This window comes from Podarcis pityusensis (assembly GCF_964106645.2).
Source record: "Podarcis pityusensis genome assembly, chromosome: 3".
Lineage (NCBI taxonomy): Eukaryota > Metazoa > Chordata > Lepidosauria > Squamata > Lacertidae > Podarcis > Podarcis pityusensis.
In genome coordinates, this window is record NC_138026.1 from 101062834 (window position 1) to 101081915 (window position 19082).

The window sequence follows — 19082 nt, forward strand, 5'->3', positions numbered from 1 at the left end:
CATCAACGCTGCTGGCATCAATGTATTTGCCATAGTGCTGATTTGTGGGTGTGTGTTTTTTTTTTTGTTTTTTTTTTTGGCTATTGTCCCCAGTCCCAACTGTGGTGCTACTTATAGAAGAACTAAAATATGGTTACACATAGTAAGAGGATTGAATAGTAGAAAATGTTCTTGGCAAACCTAAATTAAGTTAGGATGAGCACATAATAGGGACTTGAATGGAAGAGCTGTTTTTTGTTTATTTTTCCATTGGCAAGCCAAGAAATAGAAAAGTCTGTTCTAAGCTTCACCCCTCCCCCAAATTATTATTATTATTATTATTTTAAAAATTAAGAACTCAGATGCAAAATCTTGTTTTCTTTTGGGTCTCATCCCAAGAGTCCAGACCGAAAGCTTGGTTAAATAATATTTCCACCCCCCTGCAGATGTTATTTATTCATTTTTCACCAGTGTTCAACTGCACAATGTCCCAAACATTGTCTTTAAAAATGCACATACAAAGTATTTCCTTATGCTAGAATTAAGCTTGGGTTTTGACTCCCATGTGAAGACAAAGGTGAAATTTTCCACACGGGAAGAAAATTGCACAATGTTCTCAACAACTATTAATTGTGTAGGGGAGGAAAAATATTTGGCCACTGGTGGTCCTCCCATCTCCTCCGCCTATGTTAGAAAAGAAGCAGACCGTATTTAACATCTCAAAAAGTTGGATCCCGGTAGTCTTCTAATCTTTGTAGCTCTTCTGGGTCCAGTTTATTTGATCTAACCAAGTGCAGTGAGTGGATGCAGTGCCACACATGCCCTTGGGTACACAAGTGAAGGGGCAGAAGCCCAAACAAGACTGGTTCACACCAGTCACTAAGACTTGCATACTCTCACTCCTTTCACCATATAACATTGACTCATAGAATTCTAGAGTTGGAAGAGACTCAAAGAATCATCTAGTCCAACTAACCATCACAGACTCTCCAAGTGTCCCTATTTTCCAGAGACAGCTCCAGATTTACAGAAGGCGTCCCGTTTTCTGATTCAATCCCGAAATGTCCCGCTTTTCCTTTGTTGTTGTTGTTTAGTTGTTTAGTCGTGTCCGACTCTTCGTGACCCCATGGACCAGAGCATGCCAGGCACGTCTGTCTTCCACTGCCTCCCACAGTTTGGTCAAACTCATGCTGGTAGCTTTGAGAACACTGTCCAACCATCTCGTCCTCTGTCGTCCCCTGCTCCTTGTGCCCTCCATCTTTCCCAACATCAGGGTCTTTTCCAGGGAGTCTTCTCTTCTCATGAGGTGGCCAAAGTATTGGAGGCTTAGCTTCACAATCTGTCCTTGCAGTGAGCACTCAGGGCTGGTTTCCTTAAGAATGGAGAGGTTTGTTCTTCTTGCAGTCCATGGGACTCTCAAGAGTCTCCTCCAGCACCATAACTCCGCTTTTCCTTAGGAAGTCCCTATTTTCATTGGTGAAATGTTGAAGGGTGTGGAGTTATTGACCCCAAACCAAGGAGATAAGTAACTATACAACCTTTGGAAGACATCTGAAGCCAGTCCTGTATAGGGAAGATTTTTTTTATGTTTGATGTTTTGTTATGTTCTTATATATGTTGGAAGCCACCCAGAGTGGCTGGGCAATCCGGTCAGGGGGGTGGAGTGGAAATATTATGATTATGATTATGATTATTAATGAATAGCATGTCCCTATTTTCATCGGGAAAACGTTGGAGGGTATGACATAAAGGCTTATGATGGCTGGTGCTTGAAAACCCTTGTGCCCCTTTGCAGGGCTTTGCAAGTGCCCCTTTTGGCTCAGTCATGCTTTTACCTGCTGAACTCCTGATGTGATATATACTGTCAAGGGTAGAGTAGGTGGGCCTGGCTTAGCCAAAATGGCCTTGTAAGCCAAATGGTGGAGGCCTGGTGAATCTAGTTAGCCTTGCAGGGTGGAAGTTCTGCACCGCTGAATTAACATTATAGTCTAAAGACCACTTTGGTGGTATTTTACAATTCCCCAGTCATTCCAAGTCTCAAATGGCCAGTCACTTTTGCCACTATGACAAAAAGAAGAAGTAAAGAATGCACTTTCGGATACAGTAGATGAAAGGGAGTTGCAGGGAAAGAATGGATCTAGAAATATAGAAAACGGTTGCGTCAAAAAGAAAAGAAAAGAAATCAGATGGAAAACCAGTGCTCAGCATTATGCTATATTTAAACTTAAATGTCTTGGGTCAACTCATAGTGAGAAGTTAGCAATTATTAGGCTGTCTGTTTAAATTACATGTCATGTAGAGAATAGAGTATTGAAAATCAGCAGTTTTCAGTTCCTTAGCCTAAAGCTGACCCTGCTTAGTAATTTTGCAATTCCAGCTTTTCCTCTAAAACAGCACTTTGAACAAGCTGTTATTTACAAGGTTCGGTTATTGAACAAGGCTTGGTGGTTAGCACTAGCAAACCCTGACATTAAGGGTGTTTCTTGGTGGAAATGCCTATGTGATTATCTCAAATAAATGCCATGTATTTGTCTTGGAAGGGCTCTGCCAGACATCATAATGCGGGCAAAGCCACCAGCAATGGCCACCAGCAAATCAGAAAGTCAAGTGAGCGGGATAGTAAAAGCAAACAAGCTGTATTTGGGGCTTAAGCAAGGATGGGTGATGAAGGGGAAAACTGGGGGTTGGAATCATAATCTGGGTGAAACAAGTGAGTATTTCTACTAGAATTTATACCTAGAGCAAGACTAGGGAATCTGTGGCCCTCCAGATGTTGCTGGAATGTAGATCACATCCACACCGTGTGTTGAAAACACTCTTATATGACTATTAAAGTGGTACAGGGAGGGTCCTTTAAAAGAGGCCCCGTGGATACAGAGTACACATGTTCCACGGGGCCGTTTTCAAAAGACTCACCCTGTATAGGGGTGGTTTAAATGTATGGTGCAGATGTGACTTGCCTCCTGTCCATTGGCAGTGCTGGATGGAGCCAATGGGAGATGGAGCCTGGCAACATCTGGAGAGCACCAGATCCCCCATCCCTGATGTAGAGTGAAATTAAGACCATGTAGATAAACAGTCAAGGCAATGCCCTGGTTGTTGGCATCCATCTGTATTGGGAGACAATGGAAGAGTTCGCCATCGGGAGTAAAATGAAACCATTGGAGAGTTACAACACCTGCTGTGGCTGTAGAGACCAAGACATGCTGCAGCTGCGGCAGATGAAAGTGTCCAGTTTCACTGCTACTGCTGTCCCATGGTGTTCCCTCCTCTCTCTCTCCACTCCTCCCAGTGGTCATTTCTTTTTTTTCTTTTTTTTAAAAAAGAAATAAATAATATTTATTAGTAGTTTCAGGATTATAAGAAGAAAAAGAAAACATTTAAAAAAAACACTATAATACATAAAAAGGAAAAAAAACACAAAAACCAATACAACAATACAACAAAAAAATAAAGAGAAAAAAGAAAACAACACATATCCCAAATTACATATCTAAAACTTCCATTTGCTTGTTTCATTGACTTCCTCACACCTCCCTTTTTGTATTCTAGTTTAATTAGTTATTTCAGCAAATTCTTTCCATCTTTCTCAATTTTTGTTAAAAATTTTTTTTTATCCTAACCTAATTTAACCTAATAATTAGCTCAACAAATCCTTTCCATCTTTCCGCATATTCTATTATTCACATTACCTTAATTTATTTAACCTTATCTTACCCTAAAATACCTTAAAGCTTGAATCTTAGTTATCCAATATACATTACTCCTGATATCATTTCTGCTAAAGTCATATAGTTTCATTTCAACATTTTCCCTAATATTCATTAATTTTTAGCCAATTCCCTAAATAGAAAATTTTCTTTATAAATTTTCTTCCAATCTTCATCCAACGTCCCTTCTTCCTGGTCTCGGATCGTGTCAGTCCTTACTGTCCATTCCATCTAGTCCATCAACCTGGAAGCCTTATGTCCGAGGCCCTTAAGTCTCTTCCATGTCCCTTCTGCAATTCTTCTTCTTCTTGTTTATACTTGCCCTTTTCCTTGTCTTTTGTTGGTCTCTTTCATAGTTTCTTTCCTTTCTCATTGAGGGGTAGGCCTCTGGGGGATTCCAAGCCAAAATTGTCTCCATCTCCCTTCATCAGACCCGCCCATTCCCCACAGCCCCACTCCCCACAATCCTCAATATAGTCCAAAAAGTATTTAAAAGCATATTCCAAGGTCTCTCCAACGTTGGGAACCTCCTCAACTCCAGACTCCCCCTGGCCCACTCCAACTTCAATCTTCAATGACAGCGGCTCATACACCTGTAGGGCCTTGGGACTCTCCATTTGTATTATTTGGGGTGCAACCGCATCCTCCTCCATTATCTTCTGCACTTGCCAGTCAATACAGATTCATGAATTGGTCCCTGGATAGTTTCTGTATCAATATTCCCTGTTTGCCCACAGTTATTAACTGCAACAGTCAAATCCATTTTCTCATTCATCAAGTCCATCTTCTCATGCATCTGTTCCAGCAAGGCATTTGTTTTGCATAAGGCAAGCACCCAGTCTTCTTTCCAGCTCATCTTAGTCAAGGTCAGAAAAGCCTGTTCCCACGGTCTTAATCTCACATCTGTTGAGCCCTCAAATGTACTGCAGCAACAATTTGACAAGCTCCCTCTAGAGGAGGCAATTTCTATTTGTATCCATTTTTTTTTTTTAGGCAAGTCCAACAAAGGAAAATTACTTTCGTTTTACAGATATTTTTCAGATATTTTGTTTCTTTAGAATGCAGAAGGCAACATTGGAATCAGCTTGTTTCTCTTCTTTAGCTATCTGTCAAAATATTCCATTCACAGTCGATGAACCTCTCCAACAATTTCTGTCTCTGACACCCCGTTCCCAGGTTAGAGACGGTGGAAACTTATCCTTCTTCACTCTCTCTCCTGCTAGGGTTGAACAAAGTTCCCCCCCTTTTCTCCTGCTTCCAAGGGGGTTTCAGTAATTCTGAATGAAGGAAATTTAGACTTTTTGACAGCTTTCCAGGCTTTAGCTTACAAAGTTTTTGCTTTAGTCTATATACAAAAAGCGGAAGGCAGACTTCCTGTTTTGAACCTTCCCGCTTCGTTGCCAAATTAAGAAATTTCTTGATCCAATTTTCCGTTTCTACTCACGGGTACTTGTTTTAAATCCAATTGTCCACAGGAAAAAGTCAGCGCTCTCCGGCAATGGCTGTGCGGCTTCACTCCGTGAAAGTAGCAGTCAGTTCACAGCACCGCGCTTCTCACCCCACTTCGCTCCGGAGCCCCTAAATGGGATTCCCTGCGAGTAGGGGGGCGCTCCTGGTGCCCTGTCGAACCCCATGTTCCCAGGCTTCCTCCGCCTGGGATTTCTAGCAGGTCCCCACCTTCGCTGTGGCGGGAAGACCCAGTTTCCACGGAGCCCGTTCCTCCGGACGGAGGAACTCCACCATTCACCGATGGCGCTGACCCGGAAGTCCCCCAGTGGTCATTTCTCCTCTGGTCAGTTTGTGGATACATGACTTGACTCTGTCTACAGGCTCTGCAGTCATCTGCAAGGGATTCCTTGATAGCCACAGATACAAAAGAAACTGCATTGCAGAGTTCATGACGATTACATTAAGATGTCTCTAAATAGAAACATGGTATAAATAAAATATCAATACTATAAAAAACAAAACACCAGAAGTACCATCAGCCTAACTCAACTTCCAGTTAAACTCCAGAGTCTTCAGAGCAATACTATTTAGCTCTCTCTTTCTAATCTTTTTTGCAGCCTGTGCAAAAATCACAACTTGTGTCACAAAGCTGTAAGGGTCACTCAGCAGAAATATTACCGTTTCTGCCAAAGTATTCCTGCTTCCATATGTCAACAAAGGTTTCAGAAATCTCCCTCTTGGATCACTAAATAAAGGACAGGTTAACAGTGAGCATATAATGTCTTCCACCTGATATTGGCCACAAATGCAGACTCACAGGCAACCATCCAGGACTGCAGTTGACATCAATTGAAATCCAACACCATCTGGAAACCCAAGGTTGAAGAACTGGGTAAACCAGAAATGAGTGTGCAGATTTGCACACACAGAAATGTGCCTATGATAATCCATAAAAAAGCAGGTATATGTTTGGATGCAAATTTAGAAATCATTGCCATCACTGATAGCTCAGTTGGTTAGAGCATGATGCTGATAACATCTTTTTTTAAAAAAAATGATATTTATTAAAATTTCACAAGAAAAAGGATCACATTAATAAAAAAATTAACAATAAAAGAAAAATACACAATACAAAATACAAAAAGGAAAAAGAAAAAACAGTTAAAAACAATTCCATCTTTTCATCACTTCTTTTACGTTTACTTGTTTCCCGGACCTCCTCATACCTCCCTCTTTTGTATTCCTATTCAGTTTGTTAGTCCAGCAATTCCTTTCCCTCCTTTTTAATCCTGATCTTTAATCTTAATATATTATAACATTAAATTTTTACCTATTAAAAACCAATTTTTCCAATTCTTTTAACCATTACTGCTAGAAACCGCTTAACTTCAATCCGTCATCATTCTAACATTCATTAATTTTACAATATTTCTGTAAATAGTCTTTAAATTTCTTCCAATCTTCTTCCACCGACTCTTCTCCCTGGTCTCAGATTCTGCCAGTCATTTCCGCCAATTCCATATAGTCCATCATTTTCATCTGCCATTCCTCCAGTGTGGGTAAATTTTGTGTCTTCCAATACTTTGCAATAAGTATTCTTGCTGCTGTTGTAGCATACAAAAAGAAAGTTCTGTCCTTCTTTAACACCGATTGGTCGACTATGCCCAGGAGAAAGGCCTCTGGTTTCTTCAAGAAGGTATATTTAAATACCTTTTTTAATTCATTATAAATCATCTCCCAGAAAACCTTAATCCTTGGGCACGTCCACCAAAGGTGAAAGAATGTACCTTCAGTTTCTTTACATTTCCAACATTTATTATCGGGCAGATGGTAGATTTTTGCAAGCTTGACTGGGGTTATGTACCACCTGTATATCATTTTCATAATATTCTCTCTTAGGGCATTACATGCCGTAAACTTCATACCTGTGGTCCATAACTGTTCCCAGTCAGCAAACATGATGTTATGTCCAACATCTTGTGCCCATTTAATCATAGCAGATTTCACCGTTTCATCCTGAGTATTCCATTTCAGCAGCAAGTTATACATTCTTGACAAATTCTTAGTTTTGGGTTCTAACAGTTCTGTTTCTAATTTTGATTTTTCCACCTGGAAGCCAATTTTCTTATCCAAATTGTATGCCTCCATTATCTGATAATAATGAAGCCAGTCTCGCACTTTATTTTTTAGTTTTTCAAAACTCTGCAGTTTCAATCTATCTCCATCTTGTTCTAAAATTTCCCAATATTTCAGCCATTTGACCTCCATATTGAGCTTTCTCAGGGCTTTCGCTTCCATCGGTGACAGCCACCTGATGCTGATAACATCAAGGTCACTGGTTTGATCCCCATATGGGATAGCAACATGGTCCAACTGTGGGTAGATCATCTGGTGGTGGTGGGAACACACAGATCGATTGGATTAGGCTCGATCTTTGCCTGCCTGCTTGCCTGCCTGCCTCTCTCTCTCTCTTCTAGTATCCTTCTCGTTCTGTAGCCAGGATTTTGCTGTTTTCCCACAGCAAGTCTCTAGGTTATGCTATGAAACACAAGGGAAGCTGTTAATGTTGCAAATCTCCTTATCAATTTATATGACCACATCGCAATTCCTACATTGCAGGAGGTTGGACTAGATGATTCTTTGGGTCCCTTCCAACTCTACAATTCTATGATTTAAACAAAAAATAAAATACATCTCACCACCATGGGGAAGATTGTGATCTGTGTGCTCCCTCAATTCTGTTGACCAGGTGTTAGCTGCTGATGGGCAGCTAAGCATCCTGCTCTCCCTTCTTGTGTTTCTTTTTATCTTTAAAATAGACATGAACTTGACAGCTCTTCAAATAAAGGACTGTCTTCTGTAAAGTAGAACCCATGGCTGCCCTATCTTAACTTTCAGTTAATCATGGAATTTATCACGGAAACGTTTCACATTTAAAGAAACCGTTAACAATTGCAAGAGGGACACGGGATTTTATGCAACCATACTTTGACTTCGTTCTTGGTAGGGAGACATATTTTCAGTTGTATGCAGTACATATTTCTGGCTGATTTGAATGAACTAAGGCCCAGAGTTAAAAACCATCTGCACCTCCTGTTTCCGCCTGAGACATTATTTATGTTTTTGGCTTTGTACCCCTGAGCTAAATACAGAACGTGTAAAGACTGTTAATTAACCCTTGGAGAAATGTGTTTCCCAACAGCATATGGAATGGGAAGATGTTTTTAATCAAGCAGTAAAACTCTCAGGATTTAGACAGGTTTAAATTGTCCTGTTTAATGAACCCAAAGGGAATAGATGTTAAATATTTTCTTAACATCAACCTATGTTGAAGTAAAGTTACAACTGTGTAACACCCAAACAAGAGCCACAGAATTAAAATCTGAATCTTATGAAGCCTCATCAAGGCCAGGGTTGAATATTCCATGATGTGAATGTCTGAGCTTCGGTATTTAGAGCACTTAGCTTAAACATATTGTCTTGGAAGTTACAAAAACCCTTGATTGCAATGGAACTGCCATAAAAGAAAGCAGAAGAATCATTCGTTTCTTGAAAGACTTGGGACAAAGGCCCGCAATGCAAATTTGCAAAAAAAAAATGAAGGTACATCTATTTTCTAAACGAAAATAGATATTGGGAGGGTAAAGCTCATCTACTGGACTGCAGTCCTCTACTCTTTTTTGGTAGGATCCCCATGGAAAATATGCATTATAACTTGCTTTTCAGTGAATTAGCCACGATCCAGGGATTGCTGCCGTTCTTCCATACACATGAAGCTTGCTTTGAGAATGGAGGTAAGGTGTTGGAGCTAGTGCACTTGTGACCACTGCCATCTTTCACAGTTTTGCATTTCCCTTATTGTGATGCCTGAAGAGGGCTATAGTCCTGCTAACCGGCCAGGGAACTCCCCAGTTCTGCAAAGGAGGCTAGGGGTGGAGTCAGACCAAGAATTCTAATTCCCACGATTCTATAGGAGGAGTCATGACACAGAAACCGGCATAAAAATCAGTTTAAATGTATCATACGAAGCTGCCTACAATGTCCTTTGGGATACAGTCTAACTCTGGATCAAGCAGACTTCAGCATATTGATTTCAGTGGGGTTAAGTATGTCTTAATGTCTTTTGGGCAGTATAACAATGATTACTATTCAGCTGTACAGAGTACCAAGTTATTGTTTTCATTCTTTTCCAGATGCTCTGTTAGAACGCTACAATTCAGCAGCTGGGCTTGGATTTTTCTGAAATCTAGTTGTTGAGCTAATGCGCACGCACACACACACACACACACACATATATATCCTAATTCCCCTCTTGCTCCCTGATCTTGAGAAGTTAGTTGTGTACGTTTCCCCCCCCCCCAAGATTCTGCTAAAAATAAAAACAATGCTTACATATTATATGTATTATCTTGCATGCACTATTATATGCACAGGCATTCCAGGTTTCCTTTTTTTAAAGACCAGCACATGAGCAGAATACAAACCATGAATATCATTTGGATTATTACTACGTTCTGTGTTTATTTTTGTTTTGTTTTTATTTTGCAAGCCACCCTGTGACTCCTGTGATGAAGTGTGGGATAGAACACTAATTGATTGATTGGTTGATTGATTGATTGACAATAGGTATAATATTCTGTATAATTTCCAAAAGAAATCAGCATATTGAGAGATACACACGCCAAGCTATGTAGCTGTCTAAAACTACTTCTGTGTTAATACTTATCAAATTATACAAATATAGTGCCACGTGGGGTGTGACACTTTTATATGTATTATTTGCATAGAATACTTGTGTATAATTTGGCTTGTAATATTTTGGCAAGCTCGTTTGCTATTTCCTGGATTGCAGGAAAAGTTAATCGCTTTTAGGTTACACCAGAAGAGCTAAAATTCATGAAACGTAAAAGTTCTCCTTTTAATAAACAGCTGAAAGAAGTTAGGAAGTACTAGAGGGAAGGAAAAGCTTTCATGAAAACTTCAGAAAACCTTTACAGTGGTTCCACAGCATAGGACACAGCATTTTCAGCATAGAACTCCCGCAAAGGACATTTTGTGAGGCAAAAATGAGTTTGGCTTTTATTATCATTCTATCCCCTAGTTGTAGGATTTGGAAAGAGAAGCATATCTCACATGCCACACTCCCTCCTTCAGTGGTGCAATTCTAGACTCTGGACGCCATGCCTTTGCGGGAAGGGGAGTGGTGCCCTGTATATGGCAATGTGTACTACTTCAAAAATTGGCAAATATTTTTCTTCCTCTTCCAAAATGTGGTAAACATTTTGTTCCACTTCCTTCTTGCCTTGAAGGTCAGTGCAGTGATTGAACAGCATAGAGACATAACACTAAAATCTTTGGGTATGCCAGTTATTATGTTTTAATATGTGCTGGAAGCTGTCCAGAGTGGCTGGGGCAACCCAGATAGATGGGCAAGGTATGAATATATTACTATTATTATTATTATTATTATTATTATTATTATTATTATACCAACTGTCTGCATAGTTACTCTGCTTCTCCACAGGTTGCTTGATTGGTTGAGCATTATTGCTCCAGTCCACCAAAAGCACAGACAAGGCAGCAAAAGGTTTATTGTCATTTCCACCCAATATCACTCCCCTCAGAGGTAGGCACGGTCTGTATGCTGTGGGTTTTCAACCAGGTTTTCAACCTCTATCTTTTTCTAACTGCTTTTCCCAAAGTCATTTTTTTCTTTACAGGGTTAGATTACAAAATGCAGCTCTGTTTAGTTGTTTTGCTACTCTTTGTCATCCTTTAATCCCTGGCCTTTTAAATAATGGTTGATGGTGCTGTCTTTGTGAATTCTTATTATTTTAGATCCTTGCATTTATTGTGCTTCTACTACAATACTTTGAGCCGCAGGCTACGTCCAAAAAAAGGTGGGGTATAAATATTTTTTATAAATAAATATAAACAAGCACTGCTCTTCTTCTTCTTCTTTTTTTAAGGGCGTGGTGGCTGGATTTCTGTCCTGGAGTTTGTCCCTGACACCACAACTGCTGTCACTCCTCTTCACCACTGTAAAACCAAACAGAAAGAAAGGGGGATTTCCTTCAGTTTTCAAGATTGGTTGAAGGAGGGAAGAGCCTGTAGACCATACATGTGAGGTGCATTAATTTGAGCTGATAGGATTCTGAAAAAGCTTTCTGTGTGGGAAGATGATGACATAAAGGATAAGGCAACAATGAAGTCTTAGGTCAGACGTGAGCAGCCAGCAGACCTCCAGATGTTGCTGGACTCCAACTCCCCCCATCCCTGACCCTTGGCCATGCTGGGTGGGGGCTGATGGGAGCTGCAGACTAACACCATCTCTGAGGGCCACTCATGTTCCCAAGTCCTATTATAGCAGGAGATGTCAGGAATTGAACCCGGAACCTTTTGCACGCAAGGCATCTGCTCTTCCACAGAAAGAATAGCCTCTTCCAAAATTATCTATGTGCACATATGCATGTACATATTTGTGAAGTGTGGCCTTATTACATTTATACCTCGCCTTTCATCAGTGGAGTTCAAGATGGCATGCTTCTCTTCCCCCATTTTATCCTCACAACAACCCTGGGATGTTGACTAGGCTGAGAGGTGGCAACTGGCCAAAGGTCACCCAGTGAGCTTCATAGCTAAGTGGGGATTAGAACCCTGCCTTCCGGGTCCTAGTCCCACACTCTAACTGCTACACCACATTGGCTCTTCTACTGCTGAAATTATTTGAGTTATAACAAAGGACATAACCACAAGTATTGTTCTTAAAATATGACAGGGAGGGTCGCCAAGTGAATATATACAAGAACAGATATTTGTATATTATTCCCCATACACACTGAAATTCCTCCTACTGAAATTTGAACTCCAGAGAGGTACATGTTAGAACTGCCAGTTCTTCATTTATGATAAGGAATGCTTGCATTAAAATTATGACTGAAAACAACTTGTCACAAGGCTTGTGAGCTCTTACCCCTAAGAACGGTCACTGTAAGATCTTGGAGGCTGCTGTGGTGCCTGAATGCTTTCAGTTTTCATTTAGAATCTCCCCTTCCAAGAGACTCCCGGAGTTCACTGCCCTAACATTTACATCCTCCCTGAACTGGCCCCCAAATATGATGTTCTGTGGCTTGCAGTCCTGCCCGGGAAGAAATCCTTGAATTATTTGCTGATGATAGAAGTGATCCAGGTGGCCGGCAAACTAGCTGCTCAACGGTCTTGTGTGCGTTACAGAAAAGGCAGCCCAACATTCATCAAGCCCTTCCAACAGACTGCAAAAACAAATCTCTCTCAAAATACATTTCATGTACAAGTTCTAAGGGCATCACCCTGCTTTCCCTTTTTCCTCGCCCTGGTGACAGCCTGTTGACTAATTGCAGTGGTGGAACTCTGCCTGAACCTTTGTCTAATCCAACCACAAGAAATAAACCTGCATCTCAGTCAGCAAACTATTTTAAAAAGTTATGCAATCTTTGCAAATGCAAGGAGTGGTCTGCAAAAGAAGTCTCACATCTGCTCTTCTGGGAGCAAAGATGTACTATTCAGTCTGAGTGTGCTCAGTCTCCATGTTGTTTTCCAACAGTACAAAGGTAGCCAATATGGCACTCTCTGGGTGTTTTGAATTACATCTCCCAGCAGCTGCAGCTAACATGACCCATGATCATGATGGGAGTTGTATTAGTATTAGTATTAGTATTAGTATTAGTAGTAATGGAATTTATTAAATTTGTATACTGCCCTTCATCTGTAGATCTAAGGGTGTTGTGGTCCACACATCTAGAGGGTACCACATTGGCTTCATATGAAGTAATAAATATATTGACACAGGTAAGGAATTTAAGGTTGCAACTAAAAAGCACCTTATAGATGCATTCAATAGGGCAGCAGGGTAGGTGCATGGATAGGAAAGGGGCTCTACCCTATAATGTCCAGTGTGAAGGGACAGCTTACTTGAAGGGCCTTCACATTCTCAGTGAATACAGGGCAGAAGAGCCCTCAGACTTCAAAAAAACCCACCCTCTCCACAGAGGCTATCATTCTCACTAATGTCCTGCATCACATTCATGAGGCATGTTCAGATAATATGTCCTCCTACAAGGGGAGTCACCAAGAAAGAACAGAAAATACTTTTATCTCCAGTCCCAGCTAACAATTAAGGGGAACTACCCATGCGGGTGGCTCTGTGGTCTAAACCACTGAGCCTAGGGCTTGCCAATTGGAAGGTCGGCAATTTGAATCCCCATGATGGGGTGAGCTCCTGTTGCTCGGTCCCAGCTCCTGCCAACCTAACAGTTCAAAGGCACATCAAAGTGCAAGTAGATAAATAGGTACCACTCCGGCGGGAAGGTAAACAGCGTTTCCGTGCACTGCTCTGGTTTTGCCAGAAGCGGCTTAGTCATGCTGGCCACATGACCCAGAAAAACTGTCTGTGGACAAACGTCGGCTCCCTCAGCTAGTAAATCAAGATGAGTGCTGCAACCCCAGAGTCTTTCACGACTGGACTTAACTGTCAGGGGTCCTTTACCTTTACCTTTACCCATACATAGCCACCTCACATCATCTTATATTTGGGGAAGGACCATAGTTCAGTGACAGTGCATCTGCTTTGCATGCAGAAGGTCCCAGGTTCAATCCCTGGCATCTACAGGTAGGGCTTGGCATGTCCCCTGCCAGAAGGCCAGGATGGCCCCTAGCTGTCATTGTGGACAGTAGTGAGCTACATGGACCAATGGTCTGGCTCAGTTTCAGGGAACATCCTCCCTTGAAGAATCCATCAGCTAGTCTGCTTTCTACCAGCTTTCAGTCTCTGCAGAACACTTGTGAGAGTTCAACCAGAACTTGTTATCAACAGTTCCAGATTGCATCATTGGTTGATGGCCAATGCTAGTCTCACTCAGAACAGTCCTATAGAAACCAATGGGTCTTGAAGATCAGGCTATCATTGCCTCCTAGCCATGATGGCTTTGTTCCACCTCCAATAGCTGTGGCACTATGCTGGGAGTCACAGATTGGGGAAATACTGTTGTGTTTAGGTTCTGCTTGAACCACATACCCCAAAGGCATTCTGGGGAACTGAAGGTGGTGCCAACTGATGCAGCCATTTCACCCACCATGTCTCTTCCCAGCAGTGCACCCCTCGCCCAAAATATGCAAAAAGTATTCTCACTATGGTGAGATCAAACCTGACAACAGCCTTACCTGTCCCTAAAAAAAATGACGTATATGGTATAGAAAGCAGATGCTCAGGATCCCACATGGGGCATGTTAAGAAAACTGCAGATCTTCTCACACATTTCAGAAATCATGAGAGAGGGAGAGAGGGGGGGGAGGGAGGGAGCTATCTGCCGCCAGACAGTTCCACTTAGATGACCACAATTTTTCAGACTTGGAAATATTTCTAATACGGAAACCATATAGTCTTGAGACTCTAGAAGTGAGAGAAAACATCTGGATATATAGACTTAGCACTCTAACACTCTGGGGCTTAAACTTGGAAGATAATAGATAAACGTATACCTAGTGATGGAAGAGGAATTTGCTTAGTCCACATTTTGTTCAGTGGACAGACCTGAGTCACCAGGCACCTGGATGAATATGCAGATTGGCATGTGGCTATCAATAAGAATCCAGTGGCTTCAAGTTACAAGAAAGGAGATTCCTGTTACCATAAAGCACCAATGCTGCAGCAAGCAAAGGCTCTAGCAGCTCAGCCAGCTGCTTGTGGCTGGAAAGCCAGACAGGATGTTTGTGACTGTTGCCATGGGAACAAAGGGGCAGTCCATTCTGTACTGAGCACCGGATGTTAGCTCAGTGTGTGTGTGTCATATGACCCGTACTGGATGTACTTGGGAGGAGTTTCTTCTTGCTGTTGTTTGAGTGCAGACATGATTCTCTGTACTGATGTAAGAGGCAGAAATAAATGATGTAAAAGTTTTCTGTCTGCTTCTTTCCCCTCCCTGGGGACACCAAAGGGGAGAGAGGAAGAACGGTGTGTTCCTCTCATACATCTGAGAAGAATCGCCGGACCTCGCCTGCTTATCAGCAGAGTGGAGAGCGGGGAGGTCGACAGGAATATCTGCCGGTGCCTACGCTTGTGGCACATTCCTCTGACCCAGGCAGAATTCCAACAGTGGCAGCCTTCGGATGGTTGCGATTCATCGGACATCTGCATGAGAGGCTGGTGGATTGTCCTCCTCTGCTCCAAGGAGGAAGAGAAAAGCGTCTGAGAAATGCCAGAGGCTCAACAGACAGCTGGTGGAAAGAAGAGGTGTTTTCCAGAGCAACAAAGCTCAAGGTATGCTGCATTTCGGGCTAAAAGTGTGAACGCAGGAAGATTAATTCCCTGGTTCACGGAGCTGCGTTTCAAAGAAAACAAAAGCTCCGGAGGAAGAGGCCTGCAGCTTGAAGGCTGAAGCCTGCATTCCACAAATTTTTGTGGTAGATAAGAAGTTCTATTGAAATGCATTGTTGCTAGGCAACGGTCCTGGAAAGTTACTGGCAAAGGGGCTGGACTCTGCGTGTAAGCCTGGGAAAGCGAAACAAAACCAGAGAATGTTTTGGCTACAAGGTTTACGAGCTCTTGGAAGGGACTTTTCGATAGCAGCCTGAGTTTAGCTGCCAGGTGCAAAGAGCGTAAACAATTTGCAGTTTCCTGCGTGAGAAAGGAAAAAACAACTGTTGGATTTTACAGTTTGTTTGACAGAGTGAGCTGGAGGCTTGGCTTCAAGATGGATGCCAAGAAAGGGGGAGGTTTGCCTTGCCCACCTCTCTTAACCAATGACAATTATTCATCTTGGTCTGTAAAGATGAAGGCCCTGCTGCAGAATCAGAGGCTTTTTGATGTAATTGAAAACCCCATCCCTGCAGCACCAACCAGAGGTTGGGAGTTACGGAACGTGAGGGCCAGGACTGCTATAATTCTGTGTGTCTCAGATGATCAGTTGGTGCATGTTCAGCATTTAGAAAATGCGAAAGAGGTATGGGACACGCTGCGTACAACGCATCAGAGAGATGCTGGTTCTTCAGCGTTGCTGTATTTTGAGAAATTGACCAATCTGAGACTTGCGCCTGATGGAGATGTTCAAGCGCACCTGACAGAAATGAAGTTTCTGCGTCAACAGATGGTGGAACGCAATTTCCGTCTTCAGGAGGAAGTGTTTTGCTTCATGATGATAAACAGCCTTAGCCGCACCTACAAGGTTGTTGCCAGTCAGCTTGGTTCCCTACCGGCCGCGCAGCTGACCGCGGAGAGAGTTTGTGCTGTGGTCCTGAATGAACACGACAGACTTGCTGCACTGGAAGAAAAGGACAGGGGGAGGGAAGAACAGAGTTCTAATTCCCCCACTGCTGATGCTACTAGGGAGCATGGTGTAGCATTGAGTGCTGTCCGATGCTACAATTGTGGACAGACTGGGCATCTACAGCGAAACTGTAAGAAGCCGCGCCAGTCAAGAGGAGCAAAGAGCAGCTCTACGAAGCCTCAGGCATCAGGCAAAAGCCGTACCAAGTGCCAGGTGAAACCTGCAAAGGCTATGATGGCGAAAGGAACCACGCCAGATGTTGGGAACTCGTTCATAATTGACACGGGCGCAACGGTTCACATGTGCCCGCACAGAGGACTGTTTTCGACGTTGAAGAAGCAAAGCTTCACTGTGAAACAGGCCAACGGTCAGGAGTTGGAAGCGACTGGAATTGGGACTGTGTATCTTGAGAGTCTGAACTTGACTATAAGTGATGTTTACCTGGTTCCAGAACTGAGATTTAATCTGCTGAGCGTGTCGCAGATTGCAAAGAAAGGACTGAAACTGTCCTATGATGCTAAAAGCTGCAAGATCTACAAAGATGGAGAACTGTTTCTTACTGCCAAAGAGAAAGATGGACTGTATTTGTTGACTTTTGATCAAAGTGATTACATGAAATGTAATTCTTCTGTTTCTAACAAAATCTCTCTTGCAGGTGTGACCAGTGCGAGCACCAGGAAGCTCACCAAGAAGGTCGACAGAGCATTTCAGCGGGTGTATGCTGATGTGATTGGTCCTCTAGAACCATCTAGAGGCGGTGCACGATTTTACCTTTTGTGTGTGGATTGTTTCACTAATTATTCTTGGGTTTATATGATGGAGAAACCGCAAGAAACTTTAGAAAAGTTTCAGGGGTTTTGTGACAAGGTTAAAAGTATGCACGATGCTAACATTGATTGTCTTTTCACAGATCACAAGCAAGTTTTTCTGTTACAGAAGTTTCAGAAGTTCCTGGATGGAAAAGGGATAGACCACAAAGTTGCAGTCTCGCAAGAAGCGTGGAACAGGGGGGTCTGTGTAAAAGTGAACAAAGAATTGCAAAAGGGAATGAATGCACAATTGCTGAGTTCACATTTGCCACATGAATATTGGGCCGAATCGCTAGCGTCCTATCTTCATGTGTGGTTGAGAAAAGTCTCAACAGAGTTGGGATGTTCTCCTTTTGAGAAGTTGTTCAATAGAAAACCTTCTGTTGCCTATTTTAAGGTTTTCGGGTCTCATGTGAGAACAGAAGCTCCAGGTGGAGTAAAGAATGCCAGAGGCATTTTTGTGGGATATGAAAAGGGTCTCTACAGAGTAATTTTGTCTGAATCTGGTCAGGTGATTCTCACAAAGTTCCTAGAGAGTGCTCCAAAGCAAGAGCGGATAGTACAGACATTTCCCACAGGAAACGATTCAGATGATGATGATGATGATGAGTTTGATCTTATTGAGTTCAGTAGTACTGATGATGACAGCGATAGCTCAGACAGCTCAGTTGTCACAGTCATTGAGAGGAAATCTCACATAATGACTAGACCCTCAGAAGAGGAGGATGAACCATTGATTAAGCTTAGTACTGGTTCTCCAGAGAGTTCAGAGGCTGAACCAGAAAGCAGAGAAGAGCAGCAACTTTTACGTAGGTCTGAGAGAGCAACGAAGGGTGTACCACCCAAGAGGTATTCAAAGGAGTTTGCTAACCTTGCATATGTTGCTATTGTAAACGACCAAGGACAGATTGAAGCTGTGTCTGAGTCAGAGACAAAGGCACAACAGAGAGTTGTTAACCAAGGTAATGCGAAGTCACACAACCAGAGAGGTACATTGGTTAAACCAGTGGCGGGTAGTTCCAAGGGTGGAACTGAAACAACAGGGGAATGTTATAAATATAACAACTGTTTGTTTTCTTCTCTGGATGACGCTTTGCTCGCGGCACACATTGATACTTTAGGGGGAGTATGTTACCATAAAGCACCAATGCTGCAGCAAGCAAAGGCTCTAGCAGCTCAGCCAGCTGCTTGTGGCTGGAAAGCCAGACAGGATGTTTGTGACTGTTGCCATGGGAACAAAGGGGCAGTCCATTCTGTACTGAGCACCGGATGTTAGCTCAGTGTGTGTGTGTCATATGACCCGTACTGGATGTACTTGGGAGGAGTTTCTTCTTGCTGTTGTTTGAGTGCAGACATGATTCTCTGTACTGATGTAAGAGGCAGAAATAAATGATGTAAAAGTTTTCTGTCTGCTTCTTTCCCCTCCCTGGGGACACCAAAGGGGAGAGAGGAAGAACGGTGTGTTCCTCTCATACATCTGAGAAGAATCGCCGGACCTCGCCTGCTTATCAGCAGAGTGGAGAGCGGGGAGGTCGACAGGAATATCTGCCGGTGCCTACGCTTGTGGCACATTCCTCTGACCCAGGCAGAATTCCAACAATTCCGACTAAACACCAGGAAGAACTATATGGCAGTAAGAGCTGTTTGACAGTGGAACGTTCTCCCTCAGGAGGTAGTGGGCTCTCCTTCCTTGGAGATTTGTAAGCAGAGGTTTGATGGCCATCTGTTTGATGCTTCAGCTGAGATTCCTGCATGGCAGGTGGTTGGACTAGATGACCCTCGGGGTCCCTACCAATTCTAGGATTCTCTGTAGAAATTCCTCAGAGTGTGCTGTC

At 42.6% G+C, this 19082-nt stretch overlaps 1 protein-coding gene across 1 annotated transcript in view; it reads left to right on the forward strand.

The window, feature by feature from the left end:
- LOC308472913 (uncharacterized protein) overlaps nucleotides 1–18582 on the forward strand; it is a 445281-nt gene extending 426699 nt beyond the window's left edge. Inside the window, exon 2 of the mRNA XM_080998181.1 lies at nucleotides 17361–18582. Within this exon, the coding sequence (XP_080854307.1) occupies nucleotides 17486–18523 (1038 nt within the window). The 5' untranslated portion in view covers nucleotides 17361–17485 and the 3' untranslated portion in view covers nucleotides 18524–18582. The remainder of the gene's footprint in view (nucleotides 1–17360) is intronic.
- Nucleotides 18583–19082: the final 500 nt, after the last annotated feature.